General features: G+C 39.3%; 1 protein-coding gene and 1 long non-coding RNA gene across 8 annotated transcripts in view; one reads left to right on the top strand and one right to left on the bottom strand.

The window, feature by feature from the left end:
- nhsb (Nance-Horan syndrome b (congenital cataracts and dental anomalies)) overlaps positions 1-23,867 on the bottom strand; it is a 60,710-nt gene that overhangs the window by 8,927 nt on the left and 27,916 nt on the right. For 3 of the 6 annotated variants that reach the window (XM_012916900.3, XM_012916901.3, XM_076884130.1), the window contains exons 2-10: positions 5,902-6,054; positions 5,680-5,816; positions 3,736-3,783; positions 3,461-3,505; positions 3,295-3,336; positions 2,872-2,934; positions 1,864-2,056; positions 671-802; positions 166-318 (exon numbers count right to left, since the gene is read on the bottom strand). In XM_012916900.3, the coding sequence (XP_012772354.2) occupies positions 166-318; positions 671-802; positions 1,864-2,056; positions 2,872-2,934; positions 3,295-3,336; positions 3,461-3,505; positions 3,736-3,783; positions 5,680-5,816; positions 5,902-6,054 (966 nt within the window). Of the gene's footprint in view, positions 1-165; positions 319-670; positions 803-1,863; positions 2,057-2,871; positions 2,935-3,294; positions 3,337-3,460; positions 3,506-3,735; positions 3,784-5,679; positions 5,817-5,901; positions 6,055-15,474; positions 15,594-23,867 lie in introns of those variants that run through there. The other 3 variants (XM_012916903.3, XM_076884132.1, XM_004543426.3) reach the window with 3 other exon arrangements.
- LOC105940751 (uncharacterized) lies at positions 4,529-23,319 on the top strand. Of its 2 annotated transcripts, none has more exons than XR_013098663.1 (5): positions 4,529-4,560; positions 5,314-5,359; positions 19,727-19,875; positions 22,740-22,841; positions 23,165-23,319. It is a non-coding gene; the product is annotated as an uncharacterized LOC105940751 (long non-coding RNA). The 2 variants fall into 2 exon arrangements; XR_001167414.2 differs by lacking the exon at positions 4,529-4,560 and adding an exon at positions 19,466-19,615 and having other exon boundaries at positions 5,311-5,359.

Below are 23,867 nucleotides of genomic sequence, written 5' to 3'. Positions count from 1 at the left end.
ATCAAGTTTAGGGATGAAAGTAGATAAGCAGCTTTGAGATAATTTTCATGCAATGGGATCTAGAGGGTCTTTGAAAACAGAGTAGATTAATCAAGGAGGAACCGTGCTGTAATGTGTGGTAAAAGTGCTCACCCTAAAGAACCTCCTCCAGTATCAGAAACTTACATGCTATAAGAAAATCATCTGTCTGGCAGCCAGAGTCACGAGTGTGATGGAGGCGACCACTGACTGAGAGTTCTTCCTGACAGAGCGAGAGTTGATGTGGATTGGCATGGATAATCACTGTGCGCTCTCTTGCCACAGGTGATTCATCGGAATCTGAAAGCAAAGAATCAAAGTGTCTTTACTTTCGGAAATATCCTGCGCTAACTTTTTCATCTGAGTTTTTCTTCAGAATGTGATATCCACAAACAACCCCGCAGGAAGACGAACCCTTAAATAAACAACAACTTTGTTTTTTAATATCCTTTTGGCTCGCATCTTTAAACTTTACACATAATTGTGAAGTTTTTTAACTCATGATCAAAATAATTCACATTTAAGCCTCTTTAAAAATGGAGAACCAAATTAGCTGTTTGCAAAAAATACATGTCATCTTTTTTATTGCCAAAAGTACAAAAATACATAGTATAGTAAAATACTATGTGAGAAGGATTTTATTATAACATACCCATATCGTGCTGTACTCTTTTGGGTATTCCTGTTATGGTTTTCCTCCTCCTTAGCTTCCTTCTCCTCTGAAGAACTGACTGAGAATGGACTAGAGAGCATCGAGCACTTGCTTCCCTGTCAAACCCAACTCCTGTAATAACAACAATGTATATATAAAATGTTGTTTAATAATCTTTTTAAAGAAACTATCTGGTATGATCCCAGGTTCGGGAATATCTAGATGAGAAAGTCTCTGTTTGCGTCCTGACAAAGGCCAGTAAAAGTCATCATCATCGTGCTATAATGATTTTAGCGTAGGCTGTATGTTTGTTCCTGAAGTCCTCCAAGATGACTGGTTCAATCTTGATTAAACTTACCCTATAAACTGCCTAGGGTACCAAGATTCACAACATCTATATGGCAATTGATTAGAATATTTACTTCAAATAAAATGCACTGTTTCTTTTTCTGTGTATGTGTATATAGAAACTGCACAATCGAGGCCAGTTACACCTTTTCTATGCATGTAAATAGAATCTAACATTTGCACGTTCATATGCTCCTTACACCTGCGTTTTAATAGTCACCGTAGAGTTTAAGCCATAAGAATTGTCAAGTTTTTATTTTCTATCCGGTACGATTCTATACCATTAACTATGGGTGAGCGATGGTCACAACAGATTGCAGAGTAAGGGGAATCTTTCCAGACATGTGCATGGTATGGCCAAAGAACCGTGATAGTTGTAAAAGGCCGCAAGTAGTTGCTGCAAACAGCAGGTTTGGCTGTTCTTTTCTTTGAGGCAATATATTTCTTTGCCACTTCAGTTGCATCTTAATTTCTGTGCTTACAATTAAAAGTTCCTATTATTGCTATTAATGTGCGGTTTAAAGCGTTTGACCTATTGCAAATGGTAAAAGTACTGCCCTTTCCTCTTTTAGTGACTGTTCAAACGTGTACTTTAAAACAGTGTTGAAATTCATATTTACTAGTAACTATGTAGTTTGTATGTAGTTCTTAAATAGAGCTTAAGCTATTAAAGCTTATGATCCCAACATTTACAAATAACAGAACAGATATGTTTAACAGTAACAGCCCATGAATGAGCTGTAGCACATACCGAATAAGGCCTGTGCATTATATGTTTCAGATTATCAACTGATTTAAATGCTGTTTATTTTTCAACTTTATTTTCTCTTTCTTCTTTAACTTACCTGTGACATTGATCGGGATGATACAGGAAGAGATAGCATGAGAATCGCCAGATGACTTGTGATCTGATGGTGGGACGTTTTCCTTTGACCAGTTTGTCTGCTTATCCTGGGTTGAAGGTGCACTGGGGGCTGAGGCCTGGGCTCTGTTGCTTCCCAAGACCTCACCGCCTTCACCTTCCCCTGTAGAGGTAGCCTGTAAGAAACAGGCAGATATTGGCAGCATTAAATGTGCGTTAGGATTTAATTTGAGAAAGTTACAGATTAACAGTAACTACTTACATTGGTGAGGTGAATCTTTTTTTTTTTTTTTTACAATTTTTCTAACAATATCATATACACTCATGGACACTTCATTAGGTACACTTTGTTCAAATGATGAATGACACAAATATCTATTCGGCCAATCACATGCCAGCAACTCAAGATATTTAGGTTTGTAGACATTGTCAAAATTACCCAACAGAGATGAAATTCAAGAATCAGAATGGGGAAGTGATTTTGAATGTGGTTTGGTTGTTGGTCACAGAAGTGTACCCATCTTCTGGTGGCTGCTTTGAGCATGATAACATATCATGTCACAAAGCGCCAATCATCTCAAACTGGCTTTTTGAACATGACAGTGAGTTCACTGTACTCAAATGACCTCCACAGTCATCAGATCTCATTCTAATAGATCACCTTTGGGATGTGGTGGTGGCACAGAAGATTTACATCCTGGATATGTAGCTGACAAATCTGTAGCAACTGTGAGTTTATCTTGTCAGACCAAAACCTCTGAACAATGTTTCCAGCACCATGTTGAATCTATGATATGAAGAATTGAGGGGAAAAGTGTCCAATCCAGTACTAGTAAGGCGTACGTAATGATGTGTCCAATGAATCTATGCAATAGCTAAGTCTAATTCAAAGTACTCCACACTGAAAGCTGTAGCTGAATGACTCAAACTACTAAACAAGTAATATGATAGGAAGATTAAAAAAAGAAATCAAAACGAAAAAGCTTGGTACCTTTCTATTCCATGGAATGAAGATGCAACTTTCAATAGGGTGAAGTGAGTAAAAGCACTCAAACTAAGAACACAAAATATAACAAAAAATAAATTAATTAAGTCGATGAAGTGACATGTGAAATCCAAAAGATTTAAAGTAATTCCACATAAAAAAGATTAAAGGAAAATCAAAAGGTGACAACTGAACAAGGCGGTGCACTCTTTTCAACCTTTTCTCCCCAACAGATATTTAATCGATGCTGCTACATGTTCCTGTTCTTCAACCCAAAACCCAGGAAATTTTTTTAACATATGTTATATAGTAACAATCCTGCATTTATCTCCTAACATAAAAGCTGTAAAAAAAAAGAAAAGAAAAAAAACGGTGTACAAATATTTGACATCAGATGTCAGGTATGCCACTCTGACACATCTTTCTTACCTTTCTTTGGATCGTCTGAACATCTGCTTCTCTTGGCCTCTCCTGTAGTAGAAAGAAACACGCACATAAAAGCAAGCATTTTTTTTACACACACAGGCAAATGTTGTAAAGTCTGTCAGGACTGAAACTGATCAATTTTTGGCCAAGTGTAAATGTTCTTTCTTACTTTTCTCTGTATGGTCTGGATTTCTGATTCTTTCACAGGCCTCTCCTTCAAGAGTTTTCAAAACAAGAAAGAGTAGAGCGAGTGTAATTAAAAACACACAACCTCTACACAAAAAAGTTCCAAAGCAATTAAAAAAATAGAAGTGGTATAAAAGATGTAGCATGATAACATGTAGTTCCAGACACACAGCCTTAACTGTGCACAAATGTGCATATAACATAAATTTCACATTAGCATGTGTCAATAGAAAAATCACAAACAAATTTCTGTTTTACCTTCCTGGGTTGATAGTCTAAGTCTCGCTCCCTTTCTGCTCTCTCTTGCTGCATGCAAAAGTTAGAATAAGATATTTTATCATTTTATTGGAAGACACGAAGTACAGATTTCATAAAAACCAACAAAAAGTTGTGCAAACAGCACCACACGACAATTTGAACCAGTTAAGGAAACACTTTAAGTTTATCTAAGCAGCTTATTGTCACCTGTACACAGAATTCAAAGTAAGCAATTTTCTAATTTCATATCAATCAATCAATTTATTTATAAATATTTATGTTGGCGATCGTGGCTCAAGAGCTGGCAGTTCGTCTTCATAATCGGAAGGTTGCCGGTTCGAGCCACGGCTCGGACAGTCTCGTTGTGCCCTTGGGCAAGACACTTCACCCATTGCCTACTGGTGGTGGTCAGAGGGCCCGGTGGCACCAGTGTCCGGCAGCCTCGCCTCTGTCAGTGCGCCCCAGGGTGGCTGTGGCTACAATGTAGCTTGCCATCACCATTGTGTGAATGACTGAATGTAGTGTAAAGCGCTTTGGGGTCCTTAGGGACTAGTAAAGCGCTATACAAATACAGGCCATTTACGAGCACATTTAAAAACAACAAAGGTTGACCAAAGTGCTGTACATAGTTGTGATGACCCACTGCACCCTGCCTTCCTTTTGGCTCATGTGTGTCTTGTTTGCAGGCACTGGAGAGGCAGAGTTCCCGTTTACAATCAGTGACACTGGCAACACCTGGGCCAGTGTGCCAGGACTATATAAAAAGCCTTTAGGGCATAGTTTTGGTTGGCTCTGAGACACCAGGTTGGACTTTGGCTGCGTTAGGTTTGGTGTTTTACTTTTGACACTATTAGATGCATCATCTTCCACTCATACATCCCTTCACACACTACTGATGGTACTGATTACACTTACCACTGTTTGTTTTTGACAGTAGGGTTTCTTTTCTGTTTTATTTATTTAAAAGAATAAAGCAGCTTGGAATACATTCCTAACCATGTCTGGATTTTTTTTTTGTTGTTGTCATGACTGTAAGGCCCGGTTCATGACAAAAAAGTAAAAAGTAGATCAAACACACACAAAGAACAAAACTCAGTCACAATTAAATTATGTGTTTTTAAACGGGTTTTCAAAAATGTCAAGTGATGAAGAGATCCTAGTTTCAAGAGGCAGATTGTTCCAAAGTTTGGGTGCAGCAATCGCAAAGGCCCGATCTCCTCTGGTTTTTAGCCTGCTTCTAGGGACAACTAGACTTATCAGCTGACCTGAGAGTTCTATTAGGAGTTTTTTTTAGTTCCCTTAAAAGCTATGTTTTCAAAATTGTCAAAACTGTTACTGATTTGACAAGTGGATCTGTTGCATCTGAGCTCCACACACAACATTCACAAATGCAAACATTATATTGGTTCAGAGCATGGAGTAGTTTCTCCTACTTGGAGCCACACGGCAGAATTGTTTTAAGACTGGTTTACACAACTATCATGGCCAAAATAACTCACAATGATAATTTTAAAATTATATCAATCTAATTAATCTCTAACTTTCTTTATTGTGTGTTTGATTACTTGTGTTGCATAGGAATCGCAATCAAAATATGGGTGGAGGGAGGTGGAACTCTGACACTGTAAGTATATGAAAATATTATCTCCTTTTATTTTGTTTTACAGGAGTCAACAATAAGTGTTAAGGTGCAATATCAAAATACATGCATTTGACTGAAGAAGAATCTTGGAGATACTGATGCCAAATACCAAATTTTATCACAACTTTTGCTACAGATATTAACTGACCACTGATAAGATGCACAGTCCTAAACGAGGATTTATGAAGCAAGGGAAGTCCCTGGCGTAGTTGCTGTCATTTACGGTGAACCGCATCTTAACTCCACCCTGTTTGTTAAACGTAACATACTCTTAGTTCATGTTACTCTCAGTGAGTCCTTACCGCTCTTGCCAGGCGACTCCTCTGTTGCCGCCGGATGGTGTGGGGCGAAGGGAAGGTGGGCATGGGGGGCGCCACTGAGATAGAGATGGTCACCCTGTTTCTCTCCCGACTCGTGGACCGCTGCCGCTGTTGTTCGTCTGTGAAAACCGAACACACGAGTACAAATTTCCAATCCATACTTTGTACATAATGCAACTTTGCCCCTGATTTTGCCTCTCTCACCTCGGTGCAGAGCTCTGAGACTGAGCTGAGCGTTTCTGTGCAGCTCCTCCAGACACGGCGGTCGGGTGCAAGGATGAAATACATTGTGCTGCTGGTGCCATGGAGCCTGATAGTGAACCGACAGCTTGCTCTCTATGTCGAGGTTTGACACCGCTAAGATGAGAGGAGAGAGACAGAATTAATTCTCTTAAATAGAATCTTTGATATGACTATCCATGTTTAAGTTTTAACTTGGGACTCTTGAATTTGCATGTACAGTCACAAACTAAAATATGGTTTCTACATCATAAATAAACAGGACGCGCAGAAATCAAAATTGTCTCCAAAAAAATTGAAGCAAAACAACAATTCTATGAATTGATGATGAGGAGAAGAAGGAAAAGCGATCAACATCATCGAGGACCATGTGAAGAAACAGGAGAGAGATGCACTAAATTCACAGAAAGACTATGACAAGCTCCCCAAGATGCTTGAAAAACCTGCCCATAAAATACTTTAGCATAAAATTAGGAAAGCTGCTGTTGTGCTGAAGGCCAGCACAATAAATGTAGATATAATGTAGTCTTCATTCAATCAATATGACATTAATTCATAAATAACTTCACTTTTGGAATTTTAAATAGTTTTGAAGGCAATATCTATTTACTTTTAGAAGAAAGGGCTTTTGCAGAGTGCTTTGCGCACACACATACAAGTATACCCTTTGATCCATATTCTTAACTATTTGTTCAGTTCAGGGTCATTAGGAGGCTCGAGCCTATTCCAGCCCTCACAGGACTAACACAGACAAAAAGACGATCATTCACTCCCACCTTCACACCTTTGGCCAATTTAAAATCACCAGTTAACCTAACAAGTAAGTCTTTAGACATGCTTGCAGGGGGAAGCTGGCGTGCCCGAAGAGATCCTACGCAGGCACAGGGAGAACATGCAGGCTCCACACTGAAAGACTTCAGCCAGAACCTTCTTCAAATCTGTTTACAGACAGAATTTGCCAGTCTCTAGTCTGTATGTCTTGTGGATGAAAACACGAGACAAAGCCCTGACACACCAGCAGGTGGCAGCTAAACCCACACCTTAAACTCTGAACATACCAACAGACCACTGTAAATTTCGCAGTCCTTCATGTTTTTATTGCAACAAAGATTTCACCAAAGAAAAATTTCTCCCATCATAAATTATATATATATATATATATATATATATATATATATATATATATATATATATATATATAATTTGTATATAATTCTCAAAGTTGATGTTCACACAAGAAGTGAAAGAATGACCGATACGGGCTGTTAAGCTCTTTAAGTTATGCAATCAATTGTCTTATAACTCATAATTCAAAATGCACTTGCATCCTTGGAAGCCACACTGTATGTCAGTAGCCACGCAACCTTCCTTATATGTGCCTGCATCCAATTATAATCAGACAGCATTTGGCTCATGTAAACTACAAGGTTAAAAAACACAGAGTCTGTTCAGTGACATCAAGCAAACCATTACAAATTACAGTTACAGACAAAGTCACTTTTTTAGATTTCACATCTGTATAATTCATAAAGATAATGTTTTTGAAGATATAACAAGACTTCACACAACCGAAGAAAAGAACTTGAACTTTTTTAAGAGAAACGAAAACATATTTTAGTTTCATTACAAGTAGGACAGACAAGCAAAATATATTGACCAAAGCTGGAAGAAAAGTTGAGTGTCTGTACATTGCTGACCACATTATGTCCATTAAATTGGTACATTGTTGCTGTTTAGTACAACCAGCATTTCTATATGAGTACTCATAAAGTGTGGTATGATCTTAATCAAGTCAGATTAAACTGAACAAACTGAAAGCATGAATGCTGACTTAAAGTCCCGTATCTTGCCAACTTTCTCTCTTTATCCATCATTGCTCTCTTTTTTACTCTACGTTTAAGTCTCTGTTTCCCCAAACTGTGACATTTGCAGATGCAGTGTCAGCAACTTGCAGAGGGGGAAGTATGAAAGAAAAAAGTAGAGTACAAAAGAGAGTAAATGCCTGAGAATATCAAACAAAATTTTGTGATAAATGCATGCAGACGGTAAAGAGAGATCTCAAAACGATTTGCTGAACAACTTCAATACCCCCCCCCCCCCCCCCCCCCCAAAAAAAAAGTATTGATGAGAAACAGAGAAAACAAACAGATGAGAAAAAGATAGCATTTTATGTTGTATCAACTCTTAGATCAACAGTATCTAAGTTTAAAGGCAGAAAAATGTCAGTTTGTTTCAACTGGACAATTATTGTGTGTTCAGATGTTACAACCCCAAAATTGGCAACCTAGTTGCAATGCTGTAACACTGCAATTAACCAAACAGCAAATTGAAGCACCTATATGTCAAACAGCTGCTTTTATTACACTGACAGTGTTGGATGAACACAGTTTTGCCACATGCAGTTTCCTTTCTCTCGCCATGTTGGGTGTGCTGAATATCTGCAGGAGGTCTGGTGGCACTTATAACAGCTTGAGAGCTTGGGCACACTCCAAAAAAAAACTAAAAAAAAACAAAACTCTAAATATAAATAATCCTAGTAAATTAAAAATGAATTGAATTCAAAAGAAAATCGAACAAACAGAGCTTATTAATCTAGAAATCATGAAACTTAACTCTTTGAAATACATGCTTTTAAATCTGATACTGGCAACATGTTTCATTCAAGTCATGTTTACCTCAGTGTTGCATCATTTTTTTAACAGCACTCTGTTTCAGAGCTGCTTTACAGTAGTTGAAAAAGATCTTTTCTTTCTTCCCAGTTTTGCTTGATGTAAACTTCAGATGTTTAACTTCAGCATAAATTATTCCCACTTCTGATAGATTTGATCAAAGATTTGGCAATAGTATTCGTAATCTGTGAAACAAAAGGGATGGAAAGAGGATGCCATGCCTATCTGGGATGCTCTTTTTAGACTCAGTCATGTTATTAATAGAGCTTTATTAATGAACTAGTTGTGAGATGTCTCACCAGGTGTTTTTTTTAAGAACTGCAAAACTGTTTGTTGCCTTTATATCACTGTTTCATTTAAGAGTTTTTACCAGCAAATTCAACATATCTGTCAAAAATAATCAACATTTTTTAAGTTGTTTTTTGTGCTACTTTTGATTCAATATGTGCTAAATGATCTAAAAATGTGTTTTTATTACCATTTTACACAGTGTCACAACTATACTTGTATCAAGGTTGTATGAAGCAGGACTACAACCAGACATAATCATCTGTGACAACTACACATGTCCCAGATTTAGCATTAACTTTTCTATTACTGGTCCAGCTATATATATATATATATATATATATATATATATATATGTATAAAAACACCCAGCACGCCCCTGCGGGCGGTTTATCCTTCAAGCTCGGGTCCTCTACCAGAGGCCTGGGAGCTTGAGGGTCCTGCGCAGTATCTTAGCTGTTCCCAGGACTGCGCTCTTCTGGACAGAGATCTCCGATGTTGTTCCCGGGATCTGCTGGAGCCACTCGCCTAGCTTGGGAGTCACCGCACCTAGTGCTCCGATTACCACGGGGACCACCGTTACCTTCACCCTCCACATCCTCTCGAGCTCTTCTCTGAGCCCTTGGTATTTCTCCAGCTTCTCGTGTTCCTTCTTCCTGATATTGCTGTCATTCGGAACCGCTACATCGATCACTACGGCCATCTTCTTCTGTTTGTCTACCACCACTATGTCCGGTTGGTTAGCCACCACCATTTTGTCCGTCTGTATCTGGAAGTCCCACAGGATCTTAGCTCGGTCATTCTCCACCACCCTTGGGGGCATCTCCCATTTTGACCTCGGGACTTCCAGGTTATACTCGGCACAGATGTTCCTGTACACTATGCCGGCCACTTGGTTATGGCGTTCCATGTATGCCTTGCCTGCTAGCATCTTGCACCCTGCTGTTATGTGCTGGATTGTCTCTGGGGCATCTTTACACAGCCTGCACCTGGGGTCTTGCCTGGTGTGATAGACCCCAGCCTCTATGGATCTTGTGCTCAGAGCTTGTTCTTGTGCTGCCATGATTAGTGCCTCTGTGCTGTCTTTCAGTCCAGCTTTGTCCAGCCACTGGTAGGATTTCTGGATATCAGCCACCTCCTCTATCTGCCGGTGGTACATACCGTGCAGGGGCCTGTCCTTCCATGATGGTTCCTCGTCTCCCTCCTCTTTCTTGGGTTTCTGCTGCCTGAGGTATTCACTGAGCACTCGGTCAGTTGGGGCCATCTTCCTAATGTATTCTTGGATGTTCGTTGTCTCATCCTGGACTGTGGTGCTGACACTCACCAGTCCCCGGCCCCCTTCCTTCCGCTTAGCGTACAGCCTCAGGGTGCTGGATTTGGGGTGAAACCCTCCATGCATGGTAAGGAGCTTTCTTGTCTTTATGTCAGTGGCTTCTATCTCCTCCTTTGGCCAGCCTATTACCCCAGCAGGGTACCTGATCACGGGCAGGGCGTACGTGTTGATGGCCCAGATCTTGTTCTTACCATTCAGCTGACTCCTCAGGACTTGCCTGACCCTCTGCAGGTACTTGGTGGTTGCAGCTTTTCTAGCAGCCTCTTCATGGTTCCCATTCGCCTGTGGGATCCCCAAGTACTTGTAACTGTCCTCTATTTCTGCAATGTTGCCTTCTGGTAGTTCAATCCCCTCAGTTCTGACTACCTTCCCTCTCTTTGCTACCATCCGACTACACTTCTCCAGTCCGAACGACATTCCAATGTCATTGCTGTATAGCCTGGTAGTGTGGATCAGTGAATCGATGTCTCGTTCACTCTTGGCATACAGCTTGATGTCATCCATGTACAGGAGGTGGCTGACAACTGCTCCGTTCTGTAGTCGGTATCTGTAGCCAGTCTTGTTAATGATCTCACTGAGGGGGTTCAGGCCTATGCAGAACAGCAGTGGGGACAGAGCATCTCCTTGGTAGATCCCGCACTTGATGGTGACTTGTGCTATGGGCTTGGAGTTGGCCTCTAGTGTTGTACGCCACATCCCCATTGAGTTCCTGATGAAGGGTCTTAGGGTCCCATTGATCTTGTACAATTCTAGGCATTCCAGTATCCAGCTGTGGGGCATTGAGTCATAGGCCTTCTTGTAATCAATCCAGGCAGTGCACAGGTTGGTCAGTCTGGTCTTGCAGTCTCGGCTGATTGTTCTGTCTACCAGTAGCTGGTGTTTTGCGCCTCTGGTATTCTTGCCAATTCCTTTCTGTGTCCCGCTCATGTATTGATCCATGTGCCTGTTCATCTTAGCCGATATGATGCCTGACAGGAGCTTCCATGTAGTACTGAGGCAGGTTATTGGTCGGTAGTTGGAGGGGACCGGTCCCTTCTTGGGGTCCTTGGGGATCAGGACCGTCCGGCCTTCAGTTAGCCAATCCGGGTGTCTCTCGTTAACTAGCAGCTGGTTCATTTGTGCTGCCAGACGCTCGTGGAGTGCAGTCAGCTTCTTCAGCCAGTAGGCGTGAACCATATGCCCGTAGTGCTGCATTAACATCATCTAGCAGACCTTCTGAGGGAACTTCACGTAATCTATATATATATATATATATACAGATTTTGTATCTCTCTCTTTTTTTTAATCTCTTTCAATCTCTCTTGTGCAGATGTGAGTGAATGTAAGTCATTAGTAGAATGTATTAGGGTGTATCTGGGTCAGGCAGTATACACCCTAGGCAGTAGCTGCAGAATCTTGTCATAGTAGACAGCTGTTATATAAGAAACACAAGCCAGCCAGTTCTGCTTAGGAAAATTGCACTGTGAGCGTATGGCAACTCAAACGGTGCAACATCTCATATTTTCTGAGATTCTGGTTTTGTATCTCCTCCTGGTCCACTGTGGCCTTTTTCTGTGGAATCTGCATGGTCTCCTTGTGTCTCTGTGGGTAACTGGTGATTCTGAGCCGGCTGAGAATGTGAGGTAGATAATATGCTCATGCATGGAATAGTGTACTGTATTAAAGTATTTTGAGTGGTCAGTGTAAGTACAAATGACTATAAAGATGTAAATGGTGTGAATCGTCAGACACCCCACGATATGATATTATCACAATACTTCACTCAGGATCTTTGCTGGGTGTAACACGTTACTGTGATTACATGATATTTTTCAGTAGCACAGTAATGTAAAGAGTTACTGTATTTACATTACAGTTACAATTACAAGCTACGATCAGCTGATTTTATTTCATGTGTGGAAAGAGAAAAATGGCACAGTGGTACAGCAATAGAGCTTTTGAGGAGTGGAGATACGGAAATTACTTTAATTTTTATTGCACAATAGGGTGAGAGTGCGATGGTAAAGTTGAAGTGGCATCCAGCTACATTATGCTGCTCATACAACTTTAGCCCTTTGCAAGCAGCTGCACAGACAGCATGCTAACACAAAGCTAGCAAAGAATCCAGAGTGACTTTATCGCTGTGTTTGCTGTCTCCTGCCCAGCAGCCAGACCCTGATCTTCACCAGGTAGCAAAGGGAGTGATTTCTATTATTGAAGGCTCTCTGCCTTACAGTATAAAGTGCCTTGAGTTGAACGTTGTTGTGATTTTGCGCTGTATGTAAATAAAGTGGAATTGAATTGAATGAGAACTCAGACTTGTAGTCTCTTTCTACCTTTTCATGTTTCTAAAGTAGAATCACTGTGGCGATTGCTTTAAAGTCTCTTTGGGCTGCTTTTCATCTTTGCTTTGTGTTGCCGGCTGTGTTTTCATGTGCAAATACTAAAGAAAGATCCTACGTGTGTCACCATTAGGGTAGGGATTTGTGTTGGTGTGTGGGACTGTAGCCTATAGGTTTATATTGTTAACTGGTAATGATGTAATAATTTCAGGTAATTTTATAGAGTAATGATACAATAATAAGTAGTGTAATGAATCACTTTCTGCGGTGAGTAACCAAGTAACATACTGCTTAACTTAAATGTATTACTTAAATAACGAGTATTGTATAATACATTATTTTTCTTGAGTCTTTACCCCAGTACTGCTCCCGATACAATATTATTGCAATTAATTAATATTAACATTTTGCGATTTTCTATATGAGTATTGCATCATCATTTATTGCAATTTATCAAACTTTTTTTAATCAAAGTTTTTTTGGGAAAATGATGTCCTTCAATTTAAACTTTCCATATCTCTTTGTCACTAAAAGGTTCCGTAAATGTTGTCATAAGACTGCCACCAGTCTGCGATTGAATGGGATCAAGTTTGCAGTTAAATTAAATCAGCTTCTGATAATACAGCAAATATCAGTGATTAATCATCAAAAATCACATATCTGTTGCTGTCTACATAGACAAAAATTCACATTTAATTTTAACATTTACTCAAAGCAACCTCCCTGTTCCCTCAAGTTGCGCTCATTTTACAAATACTTAGTCAACATGTTGGCAGTCTGTCTACATTTATAAATGAGGTACCAATTATTTGCCAACCTTTGCCAATCTCTCTGAGAGATTGGCAAGATGGGCCCTTTTGTTTGTAGTATTCCTGGAATATTTTAATTTATTAGAATAAAATATCAATATTTTGTGTGACTGTATCAATACAATATTGCCAGACAAAATATACTTATATATGCTGTATCAATTTTTTTCCAACCCCTATAAAATGGCAGTATAATCGTTTGCTGTACAAGGCTTATTGTTATAAAAACTAATTAATTGAATCAGTTAATCTTTAGGTTGACTTATTGATTAATGTCTATTAATCTAAACAATATACAATGGCATACAATATATATTTTTAAACTTGTGACCAACAGTACAAAACTCAATCAACTAAACGTTTATACAAAGTGGCAACTTAGATTCCAACATGGAAGTGCTTAAAAGCCAGTCCCTTTGACTTCTATGCCAAAAAATTCATGGCAGAAATAAACATGTTTATACCTTGGCACAAAAAAATTGCTTTTATCTCTTCCTGGTTCTCTAATCGCTAGTTTCCCTGATCTTGACAACTGAAAAGGACTTAATTCTTTTCTTTTCTAACCACATGCATAGATTTTCTTCCATTTATCCCACAAGGAGAACATGCAAACTCTATGTAGGAAGTCCCCAACCAGTTGATGGATTTGAATCCAGGGCCTTCTTGCTGTAAAACAACAGTACTACCACTGCATCACTATGTGACAAAATGCTTGGTAGACAATACAGGTTTATAAAATCAAGCATGCAGACCGCTTCTACAAACACGAGTAAAAGAATGAATCACTTTCAGGAACTTAGTGAATTCCAGCGTAGTACCGTGAAACAATGCCACCTGTGCAATAAGTCCAGTTGTGAAATTTCCTCACTATTAAATATTCCACAGTCAGCTGTTAATAGTATATAACAAAGTGGAAGCGTTTGCGAGTGACAGCAAATGAGCCACAAAGTGGTTGGCCACGTAAAATCGCAGCGCATGGTCAGCAGATGCTGAGGTGCATAGCGCATCGAAATTGCCAACTTTCTGCAGAGTCAGTTGCTGCAGACTTCCAAACCTTATGTGACCTTCATATTAGCTCAAGAATAGTGCATAAAGAGTTTCATGGAATGGGTTTCCATGTTCGAGCAGTTGCATCCAAGCCTTACATCACATTATATGAAAGTGCAATGGAAAGCATTGTAAAGCACGCCGCCACTGGACTCTAGAGCACTGGAGGAACGAATCACACTTCTCCATCTGGCAATCCGATGGACGAGTCTCGGTTTGGCAGTTGCCAGGAGAACAGTACTTGTCTGAATGTATTGTGTCAAGTGTAAAGTTTGATGGAGGGGGAATTATGGTGTGGGTTTCTCTTTCAGGAGTTGGGGTGGGTCCTTTAGTTCCAGAAGAAATGGAACTCTTAATGCTTCAGAATACCAAGACATGTTGGACAATTTCATGCTCCAAACTTTATGGGAACATTCTGGGGACGGCCCCTTCCTGTTCCAACATGACTGTGCAACATAGACTTTGCACAAAGCAAAGTCCATAAAGACATGGATGAATAAGTTTGGTGTGGAAGAACTTGACTGGCATGCACAGAGCCCTGATCTCAAACTGATAGAACACCTTTGGGATGAATTAGAGTGGAGACTGCAAGCCAGGACTTCTCATCCAACATCAGTGTCTGAAAGAATGGTCAAGAATTCCCTTAAGCTCACTCCTAAAACTTTTGAATTAACCTTCCTAGAAGAGTTGCAGCTGATATAGCTGCAAAGGTTGGGCCGACATCCTATTAAACCCTTTGAATTAAGAATGGGATGTCACTCAAATTTATATGAATTTGAAGGCAGATAAATTAATTTGCGAATACAGTATACACAAAGGTTTAAAGTTATGCATTATTAACACTAAATGGATATCTGTGTTTGAGCACTCTATATATACAGCCTAATACACCACTCCCTCCCAAAAATATGGATACGGCAATATTCTACATTGATTCTACAAATGATATAAAATCAACACAGGAGAATGGTCCTGTCCTAATAAAAATCCAATGAATATTTTAGACAATCAAAATAAGAACTAAACAGGAAGAAAGAAGTTTAAGATACACTTGACGTTGGAGACAGTACCTCTGGATCGCACAGGGACGCACCCTAGACCAAGACAAGCCAAAGCCATAGTCAGCAGCTGTATAGTTCCTCTTTTTCTTTTCTCCCTCTGTGTCTTCGTCTGTTGGTCCTCCTTTCTCTTTTAGACTCCTTATCATCTGTTTCTCAGTAATAACATCTTATTTAAAGCTACAGACCTTTATAAACCATTCCTGTGCAAGCCCAACATCTAACAACAACTAACAACATCTGCATACACAGACCTCTCCCTCCTCCTCCTCCTCATCATCACCCACCTGCCTGCTATCCCTGCTTTCTCCTCCCTTCAGCTGACCCAACATATCACTATAAAGGACTATTTCTTTCTTGTCCACAGAATATGTGGATGTTCCACTGCTTTACTGACAGCCTCATGACACTAACAAAGAGTGACAGGACTACACGTCTGTATGCCATCCCTGTTGTCCCTGTGATTCACCCCCATGTGCCTGTATCAGATGGTAGATTCCTGCCTGGGCATGGGCTGTCCCTGACCATAATCTCTTTATGATGCGGTAATATGTGGAAGGAGGCTTCAGCGTCAACGTATTAATGTATTAATCCACCACATGCTGGGAATATGTATGGCCGTGATCTAAAAGTCATGCTGTGCGGTTATAACATCTCTCATTGATGCAGTCAAATATTTGAAGAACTTTGCAACACTGAAGAAGAGGGGAAAAAATTGAGTCTACAGTTTGAAAATCTGAGCTCAATGGTGTTTTTTTGTTGTTGCTTTTTTTCAATAATGCAGTGTCCTCTTTAGAGAAACTTTGTCTTTGTCTGAACTGACTATCAGGGTCATGATCCCCATGTGGGTGTAAAATAAACAGCACGCACTCACAGAAAGAGAGAGTGTAAGCGCACCCCGCCTGGTAATCTGCTGTAATCTGGAGCTCTGACTTTGGAGAAGAGCTGGTGGAGCTGGCAGTCTGATCAAGGAGCTTTCAGCCTCCTGCCATGCCCGGGAGACACACCAGCAATATTTGAACACACATCTAAAGCCACCACGTGTCCCTGCACGCTTCCCCGCAGTGGTCAATATGCAGACAAAGAGAGCACATGGCTCCGAATATTAAATGTACAGACATTGCTCGTGGGTTGCCTCAGTTATTTACAGCACATTTCCTAAACAGGACTGCTGGGAAGTCCTTAATAGCTTGGCGTCCCTGGGGTTGTTTGTCAGGGGCTGTGGTACTGAGTGATCTATGAAACATCAGTGCAAGATCAGAGACCTTTCAACCACATATTAACTGCTTCGTAACCTGAGCTTCTCAGATAGGACCCTAATGGGTTGCTCTGCCTGAGAAGCTTAACCAAATCACTTTTATCAGTCTCATCTTTTAAGTCACATAAAACAAGCTTTTACAGACTTGTTTTAATGGAGGGATCACGCTCGGTATTTTTCTCTTGCATTTTCTTAGCTTGATGATTATGATTGTAACTCTGATACCATATAAATGACTACTTCTGTATATATTTTTGTCAAAAGATACACACTGTTTTTGAGACGGACTTGCTAATATAATGTATGATCAACAGCAGCAACGTCATGTTGCTAAAAGTTCTTTAAAGCTGAAATTTAAAATAAAACAGTAAGCACTACCGACCTTTCACTAATGTACTTGCTACCTTTAACCTCCTAAGACATGCATGTATTTTTAATTTCTCTTTGCTATTTGGGCTGATTGGGACCTGATGAATGTAAAAACAGATTATTTTTTTTTACCAGATTTTTGTTTCTGAGAAAAGATCTATTCACATATGAGGACATTCATTTTAAATTTCGATAGAACAGTGGCAGTATAACATCCTCGTAAGTGGAAATCGGGCCCTTGTAGAGCAAAATTTTATATTTTGGTCTAGACAACCCAAAATGTGATGTCCACATGTGGACGCCAAGTCCTAGGAGGTTAAGAATAAACCACTTTGTATGTCATAATTCTTCCATGTCCAAAGTCATTTGCAAAGGCAAAAGTGCTGAACAGCTATGTTCGAAGAACCATCTTGCTCGGTAGACTTTTTAAGATCCTTTCACTGAATTTATAACAAAATAGTAAAGGTCGCTAGTTTAGAATTTATTGGACTTCACAAAATGCTTTGAAATTGAATTATGAGTCCCTGATAAGATTTCCAAAGCTAGATTTTAAAAAATTTTGATGGAATTGTAGTGTAATTTATCTCAATGCGCTGGCATATAATGTGACTTGCTTCCAGTGTGTATCTTCTCAAATCATTACATTTACTGCTGTTCTCTGCTTCTGTTCCTATTTCAAAAGCTGCACACCTGCGCCATTGTTCAGTCTCCCTCCTCCTCAATCCCTCTGTTCTTTCCCTCCTGCACAACATTCATGTTATCATAGCTACATGCCCATTTCTATAAGGCTGTGGGACTTGGCCGTAATGGCAAACAGAGATGAGGCAGAGCATCTGTCAATACAGGCGTAGGCTTATTTATAGCATCCACTACGTCACAATGGGTCAGACAAGCCAGAGAAAATATCAACAATATAACAGCAGGTTAAATGTTCAAGGGATTATTTCCTGGCTCTGTACTTGCTGTTTGCTCAGTATTAACAGACACCAGTGGAAAGCTCCTGTGCTGCCCCTTAGTGGTACTGCATGAACACTACATAGAGTGAGAGCCAATGTTGTGTATTTGTAATTATGGTGAGTTTATTACTGGGGTGCATTGTACAAACATTCACTTCATGCACAATTGTTATAAAGGCATAAAAAAGCTATATGTCATCAAAGGATTTCTATACCAGACGCCAAGTACGCTTTGTTTCTTAATGTTGGCAATTATCACATGGCAGTCTACACGGTGCCTCAGTAAATATATAAGTAAATACATGTTTTGTATTTTTTCTACCAAACACCTGACATGCTTAAAATGTTATCTGCATGTTTTTTATAAAGACCTTTATGAATAAAGATGGTCATTTTATAATATCAAAAGTATTGGCTGAGTCCTTTGTGCAGACTGGAGATAGGTGAACTTGTGTAAGAGACAGCAACTAGGAAAGGAAAGTGGTCTTTTTAACTGATGTTAGTCATTTAGAATAATTTGTATTCAGTGACTCTGTTTCAAGACTCTCTGAACTTCTCTTACAAATTGTGTCATCTGACTGTTTTTTTTTAAAATTTACTGATGCTGTTTAGTATCCTAGTTTCATATTCCTGTCTTAATGCTGTCTGTTGTTCCATCTTCCATCACTGTGTCTAGTGATCCATGATACCTTAATGCATCCCTAACCAGACTAGGGACAAAAACGTTCGTTATAACTGTAAAAAACAATTGTAAAGCTTCACTTACAGGTAGTTTAATTTTAGGAGAAATTACCTGATGTGACATGAATAGAGAATTATCAAGAGAAAATTATGCATAGATAATTTGTTTTTGTTTTTTTGGCAAAGCAGGCAACTGCTTAACTTGAGAAAAGTTCTTATAAATGTTTAATAAAGTACCTGCACATTACCAAGTGGGAGACACACACTGTTAGCACCGTGTGTCATCAGGTACAAAGTCACATTTCTCTAAAAAGTGATCAAATACTGGAGATTCCTCAAGTAATAAGAAAACAATAAACACTTATGTTGGTGTGTATCTGCTGGATGAGTAACGGAATGACTTTTCCCCAAAGAATTAAAGTTAACTGTTAATGTAAAGGTAGATTTATATACTATAATGGTGTACTCATACCATCTGCTTTATACAGTAACCATAGTTAAGTGTGTCTTTGTTTCTCTCCAAATATATCAGAGATCACCTCTGTATAGGCCAGCGGCAGGAGGGTGGGAATAAATGCCACTGTCATACTGTAAGAACTGTGGCCGTATGTGTGTGTGATTTCATATTGTTCTCTGTGTGCTTGTCAGACACACTGCTGCCAACATTTCTCTCTCTCTGTGTGTGTGTGTGTGTGTGTGTGTGTGTGTGTGTGTGTGTGTGTGTGAGAGAGCGCTTCAGCCATGTTAGTGGAATGGCACAAGACAAGCCATCGCCCATGTTATTTTTAACTGTGTGTCTCCATGGAAACCGGCACATTTGCAAGGAGTGGGTGATCTCCTGCTGTGCACGTGCCGAGGAAGACTCCTACCCTGGTCACAGCGTGAATGGGTATGTGTCTGTGTGCATGCATGCGCAAGTGTGTGTGTCTGTCTGAGTCTGTTTTCAACTGGTCTTTATTCCAGTCACACTAATGGGCTATGTTTTTCTTTTTCTTTTTAGTGTTCTGTCTGTCTGTAATTCTAATGACATGCCAAGTCTAAGAGTGTGACAGAAGAAGAGACCAAAGAGAGACAGGCAGATACTGAGGGAGAGAGGAGAGGGCTTCTGAGGTGACTGAAGAAACACCAACATGCTGTAGAAGACGACAGGTGGGATTCTGCTGCAGCTATGTTAATCTGAAATAACCAAATCTAAGGAAGTGGGTTCACCAATTACAAAAATATGGCAGTGGTCATACTGGGAAATGTTGAAAAAAATCTCCCCAAAAGACACAAGAAAACAAAACAAAAAACCCTTAACAACTGGACTTCTTTTTGTCCTACACACCGTCATCAGCACTGACTCTCCGTTCCTTATAATCAGTGAATCAGTGAACAGTGACTAAGACAATCTTGTGCTATTGGGCTGTAGAGGCGCTTTATGTTAGATGAAGACATTCATTTATGGCTTTAGAAATGATCCAACAGTTATCAGCTGAGTGAATTTAGTTGTTTCTATGGAAACAACTTAAAGATTAAAGCTGCGAAGAGTGAGAGCTGTGCCAGAGTGATTCCCATAATGCCTTGTGCCTGGGGATCTCAAGGAAAGGAAAAGAGAAAGGGAAGGAAGAGAGTGACTCACTTTTAGAGCTAGCGGTGCTGTAAGTGAAAGTACTATGTAAATATTATAAGTCCAACCCAGTAACCTCGTAACATCGCTCTTAGTCCAGTTTTATGGAAGAATGACAAGAGTTCCTATTTATACTAATTCATTGCTACCCAGTTAAACTGATAAGCTCTGAGATATTCCACCTGGAGTGCTTTTAGAGATCACTTTTCCAGTGTTTTGTCATCGTTTCCTAATGTTTTAAAATGCCTGTCTGGCATTGAAATTTCACAAACACAAAGAGACTTGTGTTTCACTGTAGACTTTGTTACTTATAGCCCCTTTAATCATACAAGATTTAAAAATTGTTGGTTTCAAGCTCTCATTATTCTGCCACTCTCCAATATTGCCAGCAAATCTGGCAACATATAAAAGAATATGTGTGTCCATGGACCTTTTTTAAACCTGCACAGAGTCTGAACATGAGGCATTTTCTTTCAGCATCAACACTAACTGATAAAAAATCCCAATGAAATACAAAATACAGTTTATTTAATTAACTTGTCTGAGTTGCAGTCTAATACTTATAAGAACAGAGAAAACACTAACGTTTACTGAAGTGTAATTGTTGGTACTAGCTGTAAAAATCTTACTTCTAAGTTCATTAACTACCTCCAGCTTCACAGGGTTACCCAGCAGGATTCAAGTCATGAAAGTAGACAAGGAAACAGACACTGACAAAGAACACAAACTTTAAATACAAAGGAAGTAATGAGGGAAAAGGAGACACCTGAAGTAGAGACGTCAGGGGTGCTACAGAAAGTCGGACTCAATCAAGAGACAGAAAGTACAAAGTAGATACCAGACACTAGAGTCAGTGACTAACAAAGTAGCGACTGACAATCAAATCCGAAACACTGCAGACAGGTGAACTTAACAGCAGAAAAACAGGAGAAGAAAAAAGGAAGAATCCAGTAAATTCAACAGAAAACTAAAGTAATTAACACCAGATAGGAACTGAGCACACATACTGTTGAGTACATGTGAATGAAAAACAAGAATGAAACCAAGAACCATAGCGATTTATCAAATAAACAGAAATCACACTCTAACCACGAAGAATAAAAAACTAAAAAACATAACATAAAGAAGAATACTAACCGTAAACACAGAACCCTGAGATTCTTATAAAAACAAACACAAATCAAACACAAATCAAGAGATGCATGGAAACTGAATTCTAAATGATAAAAACATTTACATTCTGAGCCTGGATCATGACGTCTTTCATGTTTAGTGTCATTCTAAAGTTTTAGGTATCCTTCACTTAACTACTAGATGTAATTTTTTGTGTCCTAATTATTGTAATTGTAAAACAAAATCACCTTTTAAACTAAAAGGGTAATCCGTTATATGTATACGTAAATGTACATTTTAAACAGTAACAATTAATAATAATCACAAATTTTTACAACATTTTTTATGGAGAGTTATGTGTCAACACTTAGGTATATTATAATAGATTGAGCCATTGAGTCTTATAATGTTTGAACTTTTTTATAGGTCGTATATCATTTTATAACATTAAAAATGGATTAAATGTAAGATTTTTTGCATAAAATTGGATCAAAAAACCCAAATAATGCTTGAATCTTCCTTTAAATTTAAGCCGCTTATTTGTATTACTGAAGTATTTGGTCATACTGGTAGGTAATTTACTTTATTACTCTACTTTATTTTATTGCTGGAGTATTTTTGCAGGAATTTTTGAAAACAATATAGTTACATAAATTGTCATTATATTGGCAGAAATGTTAGTATTTCTGAAATTGAGAAATTGAACATAAAATGATACATTTTTGTCAGCATCAAAGACCAAGGCCTCGAGGATAAGTAAACCAAACAAAAGAAGTCCAATTGCCTTTAGCTCAAGTGCTTAAAGCTACCATGACCTGACCGAATGAAAACCTACATAGATATATCAGTTTATGGCAGAAAATTATTAAAGTGTTATTGTGTTGAGGGATTTGGGGCTTCCTGGGCTATTTAAAGGGCCACTACAACCAAATTACTAACCCTATTTATCGAGTTTTTCGGAAAAAAATATTTGGCCGTCGATGAAATAGACCATCACACTGTCACTAACCATGTCAAATATACTCTTAAATAAAAGAAGAAAACACACGCACACACACACACACACACACACACACACACACACACACACACACACACACACACACACACACACACAAACTTTAATAATATCGCTGTCTGTAATTAGAGTGTTTTCCTCACTCTCTGTCTCTTTCTATTACTACATCAATTTGATTCTTCTTTTGGATTTAATGTATGTGAATCCTCCCCATGTCCTCCTCTCCCTCTCTTACCCTCTCTCTCCCTTCCCCCTCCCCCTGGGTGATGCCAGTGCTGTTGTCAGGCTGGAGCTAAAAGCAGCCAATCGTGTGGCTCTGCGTTGAGGAGCTCTGGGGTGATGTTAGGCAGTTTCATACGATGAGCTTTGCCAAATGTAGGTCATGCTTCTCTCTTTCTCTGTCTCTCTCTCTCCCTCTCTCTTACCTTTCCACACACATAAACCTCTTCACCCCTTCACACATGAACACATACACGATGAACACATACACGGGAAATAGATAAATGTGTATTTTCATCACATAAGTAGACACGCACACAGCGACACGCAAAGGTGTTCATACTCGTACATTCACTAATGCAAACATGCAGAATTCATCCCAACACTCTCGTGGGTTTTCACTGGAGGCAGGGTGACGCTGTGCTCGGTGGTAATGCTCTTGGTTGTCTGTTAATAACTGGTGGGTTTCTTCCCTACAGGATGAACACTTCATAAGATGCCCAGATCCATCTAAACCTAAATGATTAAACTTACATTATCCTGAACTCTTGCTGAACTGCTTCTGTCTGTATAACACAAGCAGGATTTTAAAGTCAAGAGCAGCGGTAGGAGTCCGCAGATTATACCAGGCACTAATCAGAGCCCTAAACTGAGCAGTCTGAATGGATTTAGGAAATAATGCAATAGCTGTGTGTCATATTAAAGAAATCAAATTGTTTAAATCCTGGAAGAGGGATGTGCATTGCTGTTGCATCCCCACAGTGCAACATCACCCACCTTAGCAACAAAAAACAAAACCTTTTAAAAGAATGAATCTGTAATGTAAAGTAGTCATGAACATATCGACCAACTTGAAGCTGCATGCCTTGCATTGCCTGTCCAGACTTGTGTTTGTTGTTTAGACTAATAATAACATGGCCACATCTCCCATTCGTTTCCCGAGCTAAGCTGCTGCAAAATGGCAAGAAATGTGTTTCTGCAGCACAATTTTATGTTCTTGACCTTTTGCACTAAAATCTCATCATTTATCATTGTCATTATTTCATCCCACTTAGCAAAAATGTGTGTGAAATCTTGCAATAACTGACACGTGAATTTTTAGAGTAATGGCCAAAAGTTAATTTCAGGGATAATTGTGACCTTTGAACAACAGGTGTGTTTGAGATATGGCATTTACAAGCA

The sequence above is a fragment of the Maylandia zebra genome, linkage group LG1 (genome assembly GCF_041146795.1).
Source record: "Maylandia zebra isolate NMK-2024a linkage group LG1, Mzebra_GT3a, whole genome shotgun sequence".
NCBI classification, from domain to species: Eukaryota; Metazoa; Chordata; class Actinopteri; order Cichliformes; family Cichlidae; genus Maylandia; species Maylandia zebra.
The sequence above is the reverse complement of the archived record's forward strand: the minus strand, read 5'-3'. Positions and strand labels throughout refer to the sequence as shown.